The sequence below is a fragment of the Vigna umbellata genome, chromosome 3 (assembly GCF_029865625.1).
Source record: "Vigna umbellata cultivar VRB3 chromosome 3, Vumbellata_1.0, whole genome shotgun sequence".
NCBI lineage: Eukaryota > Viridiplantae > Streptophyta > Magnoliopsida > Fabales > Fabaceae > Vigna > Vigna umbellata.
The window spans coordinates 2,742,141-2,754,994 of NC_142167.1; the positions used below are offsets into that span (position 1 = coordinate 2,742,141).

Here is a 12,854-nt window from a genome sequence, read left to right on the forward strand (position 1 = left end):
CCTGATAATAATAAAATTACAAAATTACCCTTTCAGCCTGCCACATCAAATATCTCTATCTGTCTATCTGGTCGCCCTGCTCTGGATTATATTATATGGACAAAAGATCTCTCTCACGGGAGCAATTGAACAAACAAACACTATCTTTACTCTTCCTCCTTTTCTTATTTTTTAAATCTATAATTTATTGGTCCATCGTTTGGTCACATTTAATAAATAATAATAATAAATATAGTGATTAATAACGTGGACCGAGGAACTCCGAATAAACCACACCATCCAGCCTCGCCACATCTATTTGCATGTCATTCTCTCCTCCTTCCGCACTAGTTCTATTTTTTTTCCTTCTTCCTCTCTCACTCTTCTCCCAATAAGAAGAATCACACCATCTTTGCACGCTTGAGAAAAACCATACAATACAATCTTTATGGCCGTTGAGGCGCGTCATCTCAATCTCTTCCCCTCCCAACTCGTAACCAACCCGTATGTTTTCATTTGCCTCCTTCTTCTTCCTTTCGCACTTTCTCTTTGAATTTGTTTTATCCGCTTATTTGAAATGTTGTTTTACAATGTTTTCTATGCGGTTGTGCAGCGAAGTGATGAATTCTGTGGATGCAAATGTCAACATGTATAACGGGCAACAGATTGCTTATTCTTCGTATTTTCCGTTATCCGGCGCCGTCACGGAAGCGGTGCTTCCTTCATCGGTTTACAATTCGCTCGGAAACGCCGTCAAAACTGAAAGTGGTTTAACCAACAACAGCGTTGTTGTTGTTCCTCCGTTGTCCAGAAAGCGGTCCAGGGAGAATTACAGCTACAACGACTCGTTCTCGTTTCTCGGCCAAGACTTTTCTCTTCAGATCCAACAGCAGCAACTTGACATCGAGCATTTAATCATGCAAAGAGTATGTTTCATTTCTTCATCATGATTTCATGTTTCTGTTTCCGATTAACTCCATGTGTCTATGCTTGAATTTGAAATACTGATTTTGCGATGTTTCCGTTTATCCCTGCTTGAATTTGAAATACCGATTTTGATGTATGATGTGTAATGTCTTCAGATGGAGAAGGTGAGAATAGAAATTGATCAGAAGCGAAAGCGGCAAGCGAAAAGGATAATCGACGCGATTGAGGCAGGCGTGATAAAGAAATTGAAGACGAAAGAGGAGGAAATAGAGAAAATCGGAAAGCTTAATTGGGCGTTGGAAGAGAAAGTGAAGTCTCTGTGCATGGAAAATCAGATTTGGCGTGACTTGGCTCAAACGAACGAAGCTACGGCGAATGCTTTACGGCTAAATCTAGAACAAGTGTTGACGCAACGCGGAATGGTGGACGATGGTGATGCCGCAGCTTTGATGGACGATGCTCAGTCTTGCTGTGGAAGCACCGACGAGGACGGTGAAGAAAAGAAAGAGGTTGAATGGCGCACGATAAGAACGGGGTGCGCAAGTGTGAAGGATAAGAAAGACGGTAGTTGCCGGGAAATGATGATGGGTGAGAGTAATGGAAGGTTTTGCAGGAACTGTGGGAAAGAAGAGTCGTGCGTACTGATTTTGCCGTGCCGGCACCTGTGTTTGTGTACTGTATGTGGATCTACGGTCCACATTTGTCCTATGTGTAAATCCTTTAAGACTGCTAGTGTTCATGTTAACATGTCTTAAATTTGGAAAATGAAAAACAGGACTAGACTAGGACCATCAAACCTCTCCTTCTCAATCTCAACCATATATATCGATTTTTCATAAATTATAAAAAAAAAATAGTAAAAAGAAATCATTTTGATACATTTTTTTTATTCTTTTAATGGCTGGTATTTATTTTTATGTGAATTTCGATTTCATTGAAGGTTAAATTGTCTTTTTTACAAGATTCAATTCTATTTAATTGAAATTAGCATCTAGAGCAATCGATATGCCAATTTGGTTCCACCAAGTCTTGTGCATTTAGAGTAAATTGAATAAAATTACAGGAGATTTATTAATGTGACTGCTGTTTAACTTATTAAAAGGTCTAATTTCTGTGTCTGTTGAGAAGGTGTGGGAGGTGGAAATACTACCAGTGCATGTAAACTACATTTTTGTGAAGATTAATTGATGGAGAGGAATGCACAGGTGAGAGATAATGTGAGTGGGGACCCAGGGTGCATGGATGGAGAAAGTGAACGCGCGTGGGAAGGCAGCGCGTGAAGTCAACGAGGTGGGGACAGAAAGTGACATTAGTGCGGCAAAAGCTGACACGTAGGACGCTCGTAAATGTCGCTGTTATTTGAAGAGTGCCTGCAACGGCCATTTTCTTAGAGCTCAGGCTTTGGACCAAAGGCCAATGCACAGGGCACAACCTGACACGGTAACCGGTGGTTTCCAACACCCGCCAAAAAAAATGTAATCTTTTTAATCTTTTAATGCTTTAAATAAATAAAGTTTTGTCTTTTAAATGAAAATTGAAGACGGGAAGCGTGAAGGGAGGGGAGAGGGAAAGAGAAAGGTTTTGGGAAGGTGACATCATTGATGGGCGTGGAAAAGACGAGGGCGTTTTGTTTTGTTTTGTTGGTTTTGTTTATAGGGGTAATAATAGAATAGAAAAAGGTGGTGTTAGTCTGGGAGGCGGTGCAGGTAAAGATAATATAGAGATGGTTTTGGAAGAGTGAAAGTGAAAGGGTAGGAAAGGTGATACGGTTCTTATTGAATTCAATCTCTCTGGTCACTGTTAAATAGGGACTAGAGCTGCCAATACAGTCAGTACCTACCCCAATTATATTCTCCCTTTACGTCAATCTCACTCCAATATCATGGAACTCAACATTTTCTTCACTATATATTTTTTATTTTTAATTTATTATTTTTACCAAACTGATGCAGAAAAGAACTACCCCAGAATTTAAAAAATAATAAAAAGAAAAATTACTGTGAGCGACCTTTGACCAATGATGGTTGGTGCAGGAAAGAAGATCCGTTGCAGTTGAGATTTGGGGAGGGAGGAGAGAAGGCAGTTAAAAATGGAAACCCTATTTGAGTGTTATTAATATCGGTGAATTTGTTTCTTAGTATACAAACGAATTCACACGTTAGATAAAATAAAAATAACTATGAGTTTATATATATATAAAATATATTTTTATTAGTAAAAAGTTTGTTCAAAATAATATTAAAATTAAATTTGTGAAATTTTGATTTAAAACAAACAATATTTTAGGAATAATGATATCATTTATTACGTCGTGATTAGTTCAAAATTATTTCGTAATCAATTATAATAATTATAAGTATTAACATGAATCAGTGTCAAAATGATATTTAGACGGTGTTATAATGTTGTAAAAGAAATGTTATCAAAATATCATATTCGTCTTTTAATGATGTGAATTTACGTGTGTTGTATTCTTAGGTTGGACTGAAGCATTGTGTGTGTACTATCCAATGCTCTGTTTCTGTTCATGAATCACGAATGCCCTTTTGGAATGGATTGCTACTATTTTCAGTATTTTTTTCTTCATTCCCCTGGAAAGCACCGAAAAACAATAATGGTAACAGGGAGGGAAACGTGGCTCAGCCACCCCACATGTGAGCGCCACGTGACTCGTGAATGCTTCATTAGTTTCATTTTTGTTTGTTCTGTTCTGTGGCAAGTTTTGAAGTCAATGATCGTCATAAGAGGTGCCCACGTGTATCTTTGTACGTAAATGTAACGTCTGCCTTTTATCAGGAAATCCCACTTTTTATGTTTTTCTTTTCCTTTTCTTCAAATAATCTACAAAGAATGGAAGAGAGAGAAACAAAAAGAGTAAAAACTGTTATTAATTAAATTTCTTAAACACTGTGAATTATTTTTTCTCTTCCGCTATTTTCGACTTGAAAAAATTATTACACAACCAAAGATTTAGATTTAGCTAATATCATTTAATTATATTAATTAATCTAATCTAATTTTTATTAGAACTCCAATAAAATATAAGAAAGAGGGAATGATAACTAAGTAATTAGTTATAAACGCTACTAGGATATCATTAATCAAAATAAATTAGTTAACATTATTTATATTTAATTTAATATTTTTATAATTATTTCGAAAGGAAAGTTTACCTGCGTTGAGTTTTAGACCTTTTTTATTTTTAACTATTATAAACCAATACACAATTTTATTTAACTGTTATTGTCATTTATATTTTTCTTTTCAACAAGTCACCTTCCATTCCCTGTATAATTAATTTCTAACTTACCAAACACAAGTTATGTTTTACACAACTAAAGAAAGTATTAAATATTTTTGTTAAGTTTCTAATGTATTATAAGTATTCAATTTTCTCATTTAATACTCTTTGTATTGTTTTATTTTACCAAAATAGCACACTTGGACAAATTAATTCTCCCATTAAAATATTCTCTCAAGTATTTACATAAATTACACGTTTTTTTTTTACCTAACTTTTGATCGAGTGTAACTTGACAAAAAATAAACCAGTTTCATTTCATTCATGAGAAACCAAATTTCAAGTTAACTTTTTGTATTTTGTTTTTCATTTTAAAAATAATGGAGGGAGGATAAATTATTATTGATTTGAAATTAATTAATTTGTGAAAAAAATTTATAAACAGATACATTATAAGGAAGTTTAAATTATAAAAATATGTAAACAAGAACATTTTTGTGCAAAATAAATAAGGGAATAATTGCAAGAAAGTAATGAAAAGTGTGCGATATAATTAAATTTATTGAATTATAAAAAAATTATTTATTTTAAAAAAATAAGTGTATGTAATATATTAATTTAGATTTTTTTAAGAAAAAACTATTTACAGGTAGGCATATTTTAAGAAAATATCAATAACAAAAATATGTAAATTAAGAAAATTTTATGAAGAAGAAAGAAAGAATTATAAAATAAGAATGGAAAGTGTTTTATATAATTGAAATTACTGACTTGTGTGTAATGAATAGGATAAATATTATCAATTACGAAATTATTTTTTAAAATAATGATTAAAAGGAAATAAAAAAGTTTATAGAAATAAATTTGAAATTAGTATGATAGGCCTATTAAAAACAGGTTTATAAAATTTTATTATCTTAGGATTTAGTTTATATATATATATATATATATTAATAATTTAATGTAATAAATTTGGAAAGAAGCTTAGATGTGAAAACCTAAAAAATGGTATTTTAGAAGTGGTAGTGAATTGAAAATAGCGAGACTCGATTATTTTAATATTATAAGGTTTTAATATAAATAGATTTGTTATAAACAAGTTTCATTATTTTAAAACACACAATCACTAGAAACCACTTTTCTAGAGTTCTTTGACTTTTCTGTAAGAGTTCTTCTTTTCTCTTCATCTGATTGAAGAACTCAAATCATATGAGTAATCCTGACGACGAGCTCTTCAATTAAGATCGATCAGTTTCACCGTCTAAGTAAGTTAAGTTTCGATCCCTTTTCTCTGGTCTTTTTTTCTTCTGTTGCATGTGGGTCCTGCTCATTTTGCATGTAATGTTCGAGTCTTTTATAAGACTCTATATTGATCAGTGGTACTAACGATATACCCTGATCGTGTTTATGTTGTCTGTGAGTACAGATAGAGCTCTTTGAGCTGTGTGAGCGGAATAGGATTCTCTAGAACGATTGGTCTTCTAAAAGGTATAAGAAGCTAATTTGTTTATCTTTAATTTCATGTTATAATGTATGAGTTATGTTTACTAAATTGTGATGAATTATGTTTGGATATGTATATAAGGATAGAGATAACATTGTGTGTGTGATGTTGACATGTGTATGAATAATTGCGGTTTTGATTGATTATTGGTATTGGTTGGAGTGTTCTTGATGTTGTGTTATGGTCTCTTTCTGTATAAATATTGTTGTAGGATTGCAGGTAAGGGTTGTCTTCATGGAAATTTAGGGGTTTTAGTAGGTGAGATTTTGAAGTAATGGTCAAAGGGGGGAAACAAAGTTTTAAGATCTATTTTCTGATCATTTGAAACTTGTTAGAACTTTGAGTTAGCATATATTTGTTATAGAAAGGGTGGATTGTCAATAGGTTGTGTTTTCAGATGGTTTTAGGTTTATTTTAGAGGTTTTGACTAGTGAGATTATAAAGCATAGGGTTTGTGCTAAAGTAGAGGATTTTGGGTTTGTTGTTAAGTCATTTCTGACTTGTTTAAACTTCTAAGCGGTCAAGTTTTGTCTTAGAAATGATGAAATTGAGTTATGAGCTATAAAGCGATATTTTAATTAGAGTAAGTTAGAAATTCATAGAAAGATAAGTCTAATGGAGTTTGAGTTGAGTCAAAAACACTTGAATAGGTTCAATTGAGTTGTAGAATGCTAATTGAAAGAAGTAGATACATGTGGAGGTAAGGGAGTTTGAATATGTAAGGTTTGGAGGTGCAAATTCTGTAGAATTGGTGTTATGCAGAATTCTCCCCTTTTTTAATGTTTAACAAATTCACATTTAAACGATGTACTCATTCTTTAGTTCAACTTTTAGTTTTGAGTTTTGTGTGTTTTATGTTTTTTTGTTATTATCTTTTGCATGTTGTTAGTGAACACAGTCGAAAAATATATTGCAAAAGTAAATCAACGAGTAAACGAGAATAAGAACAGATAAAGCGATAAATAAATAAACATAAAATTAAACAACACTCACATACACTTTTATTAAAATAAAACGAATTACAAGAATGTAAACATGGACTCCTAAGATGAACTCTAAGAATATGGAGAAACTCCCCCTGATTATATACTATCCTAACTACATCATGTTATTCTATGCTATCCTATCATGCATCATAATACTATTATATGTTGATTCTATACTATCCTATTCTATGTTATCCTGCCATGCATCATGCTATTATATGGTAGAGTTTTAGGTCTAATCCTATCTCCCTCTTATTTGATAAATAATCAAAAAGGGTTCGTGGGAAAAGTACCATCATGAGAAGGTAAGAAGTATTCAACTATACATGTAGTTACAACGATTAATAATGTCTAGTCGTGCAAATGTTAACTACTATATAGGTCATGCAATCAAACAAGTAACAATTTTCATGAAATATGCAAAATATTATAAACATTTTGCTAATATTCATTAGATAACAATGTTTTGTGTAGAAGTTTTGAATGAAAGAGCACATTGGTCAAGACTTATTGGTTTGGGGTTTTCGGAAGTAGGTGGTGGTCGATGGGATGTCATGTGCTGGAGAAGGAATTGAATTTGGGATGTTAGGGCATCAATCTTTGCATCTTGTTCTGCAAGTGTTGTCTTGACAATCGCTAGTACATGTTCAGTTGCAAGTTATGATGCAATTGTCTTGGAGATTGTTGACTCCAGTTGATTTCCTTCCTTCGAAACTTCTCGATTAGCCACTTCTTCTGTAGTTGATGGTCTGTGAACAATGGATTCAACTATCTTGTTCTTTTCATTTTGCTTCTTTACCAGTCTTTCAACATTTTTGCGAATAAATTCAATAGTTGAGACCAGACTTAAAGTGTTTTCCTACCAACTGCAATTTGTTCTTCAACGTCTAGACGCTATTGCAACCAAGTCCTTGTGAAACGATCTCAATCCCTATAATCTTGAGTCATAAACACTTAGGTCTAAATTAGATGCTATGATAAACGATTCCCAAATTAAAGCGTCTATGAGTGTTATGATAAACGAAAAATATATACTATACCAAATGGTAATCAGTTAAACTCTCAAATAGATAAGGATATTAAAGTTTCTAGACAATGATTTTGGTAAAGCCTTAAGAGTTTCAAGTAATATTCCAAAAACATGAAGAAAGCAAATTTGCTAAACACTCTAAGTGAAGAAAGTAAAATCTCAAAAGTGTTTACAACAGACTAGATGATACCATGAGCTAAACCCTTCACTTCGTCCAACGATGAAGTTCTTATTCAATGCTTTGTATTTTAGGTAAAAGTTTAAATGATAAAATGTTACCTCAATGGTAAAAAATGTAAAGAACACTTTGTTGTTCTGAATAAGCATTAAATGATCAACGTTAAAAAACAACAAAAGTAATAAGAGAAAAGACATATATGCTTCATGCATATTTATTCTATTTTGTGCAAATCACCTACTACACACATTTACTTGTTCTATTCGAAATATATCTGAAGTGAATGTTACAGACAAATAAGTTATTTTGTTTAATTCTCGTTAAAAAAGTTTTCTTTATTAGTGTTTGAGAATAAGTTTGATTTAGTATCGAATGTTTTTGCTCTTAATAGACCTAATCGAGATGTTAACATAAATTTTATAAAAGAAAGTTAGAAATTAATTATAAATAACATTGCCCACCCTTTGCATACATATTTTATTTTAGAAATAGGTCTGAATTGTAAAGTAAACTACATATAAACATACTTATTGAAATTTCAAACATTAGTTTGTCGCACTAATGAAAATCTAATTATTAATAAACTGATTGATTAATGGGAGAAATCCAAAAGAAGGTGGTGTAATATTGGAATCATGTACAGTTATGTATAGTGACACTCAGCCCACAGAAATTAGAAAGTAGAGGTAGTAAATAAATAAAATAAAAAGGAAAGATTTATGACAGTGAGTTCCATTAGAAAAGGTAGCTAGTGGTAGCTAGCATTAGCAGTGAGCTTGTTCGATGTATATATATATGTTGTGCAATGCATTGTGAAGAGCCAAAAAGGCTTCCAACTCCAAATGAGTTGTTAAGTGGTTGGAAAGGGAAAGAAAGGAAAAACAAAAATGGTGTTTGTTGATTTGATGCAGTTGGGGAACAGAGACCTTGGGAAGGACCCCACGTAGGGTAGGTACAAACGCCAAAGGTAGCATTTAGTGACCAGTCCCTAACAAGGACAACACTAAAATAATGGGCAGATTTCTTTTTTGTAGGATGGTATCTTTTGGGCCTCTTGTGGGCCCCACTCGATTAGGACAATCTGTCCCTTTGTGACCGGCAGCTTCCCCAAACACGTGAATCTGATTCCCACTCAATCTCTTCATTTTTTTAATACTATCATCTTAACCTTTGAATTATGTTCAATAATTATATATTATTTATGAGTTCAAATTAATGATAATTTAAATGAATATCTAAGAATTTTTCAATAACGTTTTCAGTACTCGTAATATAAGGTTATAAAATAACTTGACCAAAATAAGTTCTTATACTATTGTTTTAACGAGATTTGATTCCACTAAAATTTAATGAAGTTTGATATGATAAAGTATAAATGACTAATTTTTAACATAAGAAACTATGGAAAATTTTGTTTTATTTTACTTTTATCAATTTTATCATTGTAGTACATTCTGATCTGGCGCATGAATCTGATAATTTTATATGAACAAGTTTATTTAAAAATATTAACACTGCAATTGATGGTCAAATTGTTTAACAACAATCATAGAAACCTAGTGGAGTGGAACTTGCCACCTGAATATGCTTTTTTATAATAATAATAATAATAATAATAATAATAATAATAATAATAATAATAATAATAATAATAATAATAATAATTTTTATCTTAGAAAACATCTATTGCATTGCAGGCTTCAAAATTCAGACACTAGGGGATATGATCTGTGATGCAGAGATATCGTCCTTATTTTCTTCTATGATTGTTTGTCCTGCATTTGATTGCAATTTGAATAATTGAAAGTTTTAGTATTTACTATTATTAATTTTTTAATGATTTATAATTCATTGACAAACCATATTAAATTGACTAATTTTCCATTTTCATCACGGATTGTGGATGGATTGAATTGGGTCACCTCTCACTATGCTTTCACAAGAATATTTTTTTGAATAATTATTTATTTAGCAATGGATATGGTGATACCCTAAATGTATGATTTAGAAATGTTCTATTTCCCATCAATTTGCCGTGTTGAATTTGATTGCCCATTTGAAGTGTTGTTATGTTAGATATCATATTCTTGGTGGTGGTTGTTTTCTCCTCCTCTCACATATTTTTTTATTGCCATTTTCAACTATTTCCTTTGAAATTAAGAGGTCCTTGTCTTACTATGTCATATCCTTGTCTTCTTGCTTACAAAAAGAGTACACAAATTTAAGACTTATAAAATACTTGTTTTTGGAGCTATTTGATTGTAACCATGGCCACCAACATCTTCCAACCATAACTATGAATATCTGCAAGTTACAATGTACTTAGCTAAAAGTTTACACAGTCATTTCAATGGTTGAGCCACTAATATTATCAACCTTATTTTCTTTTCATAAATCACATTGAATATTGACATCTCAGCTAGACAAATACTCTAAAGTTTATCAAAAATTGAATATTGAAATTAATATCAGCGAGACAAATACAAGTTTATAAAAAATATATTGAAAAATATAATATACAAATATATAAATAAAAAAAACACGGTTTATTATGTAATTTTGTATGTTTAAAAAAGGTGATGAGTTGAAATTCAATTTTATGATTATTACATTATTCCTTATAAGTTTTATCAACTATTAAATTCCATTCTTGAATCGTTTTTCAACTATTGACGCACAATATTAGGCGTCTAATTAAAGCAGTTTGAGACATCATATGAACCGCAATGTTTGGTTAGAATGAACTTTGATTTTGATATAATTTTAAATCTATTCACAAGGGTTGCTTATTTGAGAACTATACTTGATTTGACTTGAGCATGATAGAGAAACATTTGCTCCAAGTTCCACGCTTTAAAAAAATAAACATAGTCTAAAGAACAAGTAAGGCAAAGAACACCAATAGTTATAATAACAAGGAACAGTTATAGTTGATTGAGAGAACTAAAATGTCACTTGTGATTGACAAGGACGTTGTTTTTAATCAATTATCAACCTAAAAGAAATCAATTGTAAGCATAATCTTTTTTAGTGCATACACATTGATGAATGGGTGTGGGCCTTTGGCATACCATCACAAGGTTCAATTGATGGTGATGATGCAACGTAGGAATATATAATTAATTTTAAAAAATTTGTAACATTTTTGTGTAAAGAAATGAATTTTAAGTCTAATTTAATTCCATCCAATTTGTAAAGTGAGGTTTACACCCATTTATATATATTATAAATTGGTCTTATCTCTTGTCGATGTGGAATCTCTAATATTTTGTGGATCAGAGAAATGGGTAAGCTGTTTAGAACGATGTCTTTGAAGATAATTGGGATTTGTGAATTTGGTGTATTAATTTGATTTGAGTTTGTGAAAAAGGGACATTTGATGAAGTGTGTTTTGGTTGAGTGGTGCATTGCACATAGGAATACCCCTACTCATACTTTTCCAAGCTTTGAATTGCCTTTACGCAAATGATCAAAAAATTCAACGAATCAAAAAATTATAAATATTGTTATTGCCCAAGGGAAAGGCTAACCAACAAAAAACTACACCACAGTGCCCCATGTCTCCCTTTTGAGACAAAGACGTGTGAATAAACTAAACCACTTTCATTGCTTTGGTCCCTCTTCTTGTGCATAGAATCGCACATCCATTTTTTGTGGGGTCCAAACCTTTCTTCCCACCCTCTCCATCTTCTCCATTTATATCACTAAATTAATCATTAAGCATATCCTTTTTCAACCCATTCATATGAATAGTTAATTATGAAATTCAAAACCATCAAGCTCTTGGTTCAACCTAATCCACAGTCACGTAAATACTACGCATTTGTTCTCCAATTTATAAATATTTGTTATATGTGTTGTGTAGTGGGCAAGGAGATTGAAAATGGTTGTAAGTATCTAGGCCCATGGCATGTTGCTTTCTTTGATTATGTTGGTGAAGAATTTGTAGACGTGTTGGAGTTGATGCAAAAGGGTTAGAAATGTGTGTGACATAAGTTGTCCATATCGGTGATATACATATTCCAAATTTTCAGTTGGGGGTTGGGTGGGCCTGCTCCAAGTATGAGGACAGTACAAAGCATAGAATATGGATCCAAATAAAGAAAGCGCGAGGGGGTCCATCGTGCCTAACCTAACTTTCTTCCCTTGTGAAAGGGGGCACTCATGTACTACTCCATCATCATACAATTGATTTTGTTGCTTCCTTTTGTTCTATCCTAACACATGTTTTCTTCTTTAAATAAGAGGGTCTCACTATTACTATTACTACTACGTCTACTATATGACTGTCTGGTCCAGCTTATCAATTAATGACTGTTCCAGACCGATCGATCATTTTCTCGCTAGATGGTCGACCACCCGATTCTTGATCGACCGGATAACCATTCCGTAAACTACTTCTCCTCACTTGAGAAAACAAAGAAATTAAAATGATAACCCCTAGGGCAAGATAGAATTGGAATGAGGGTGGCTCCTAAAGTGTCATGTCCAATTCTCTTCTTCATACACAAAAATTGTGAATCTCAAAGTCTAAAGGTGCCACAGTGAAAGGTGTTTTAGAAAGCCAAAGAATGGAATTCTTACCTGGTTTTCTATCTCCAATGACATGTTGCCTTTAAAAATAACATTTTTAATTATTTCTGAAATTAATGTGGATGGTCATACTCAATTCTCATAATCTAAAGGCTCATTCTCTTTCCTTTTTAGTCATTGTGATGAGAAAGGATTTTGTTTTCCTTTTGATTCCTTTTCTTTACGAAAATCTTATTATAACATTGTCAATTACCTCTATTTTGCTAGTTTTTATTGCTCTCTTTTAAGATTTGCTTTGAGATGATGGTCTATATGTATATTATACCTTTTATTCTGAATTCACTTTGTAAGGATAATGGGTGATATGAATATAATTTTCAAAAAGGACATGGTGGGTCAAGATAAGCAATTAAGAATCCATAAAAGAAAGAGGCATATACCATTCACCTAGAAATCCATAATCATAACTCACATAA

General features: G+C 32.1%; 1 protein-coding gene across 1 annotated transcript; it reads left to right on the top strand.

The window, feature by feature from the left end:
• The first annotated feature begins 246 nt into the window (after nucleotides 1-246).
• Nucleotides 247-3,729, top strand: BRG3 (SBP (S-ribonuclease binding protein) family protein). The gene is made up of 4 exons (XM_088110310.1): nucleotides 247-483; nucleotides 593-905; nucleotides 1,062-2,381; nucleotides 3,385-3,729. The coding sequence occupies exons 1-3, from the start codon at nucleotides 428-430 to the stop codon at nucleotides 1,659-1,661; spliced, it is 969 nt and encodes a 322-aa protein (XP_087966436.1). The 5' UTR covers nucleotides 247-427; the 3' UTR covers nucleotides 1,662-2,381; nucleotides 3,385-3,729.
• Nucleotides 3,730-12,854: the final 9,125 nt, after the last annotated feature.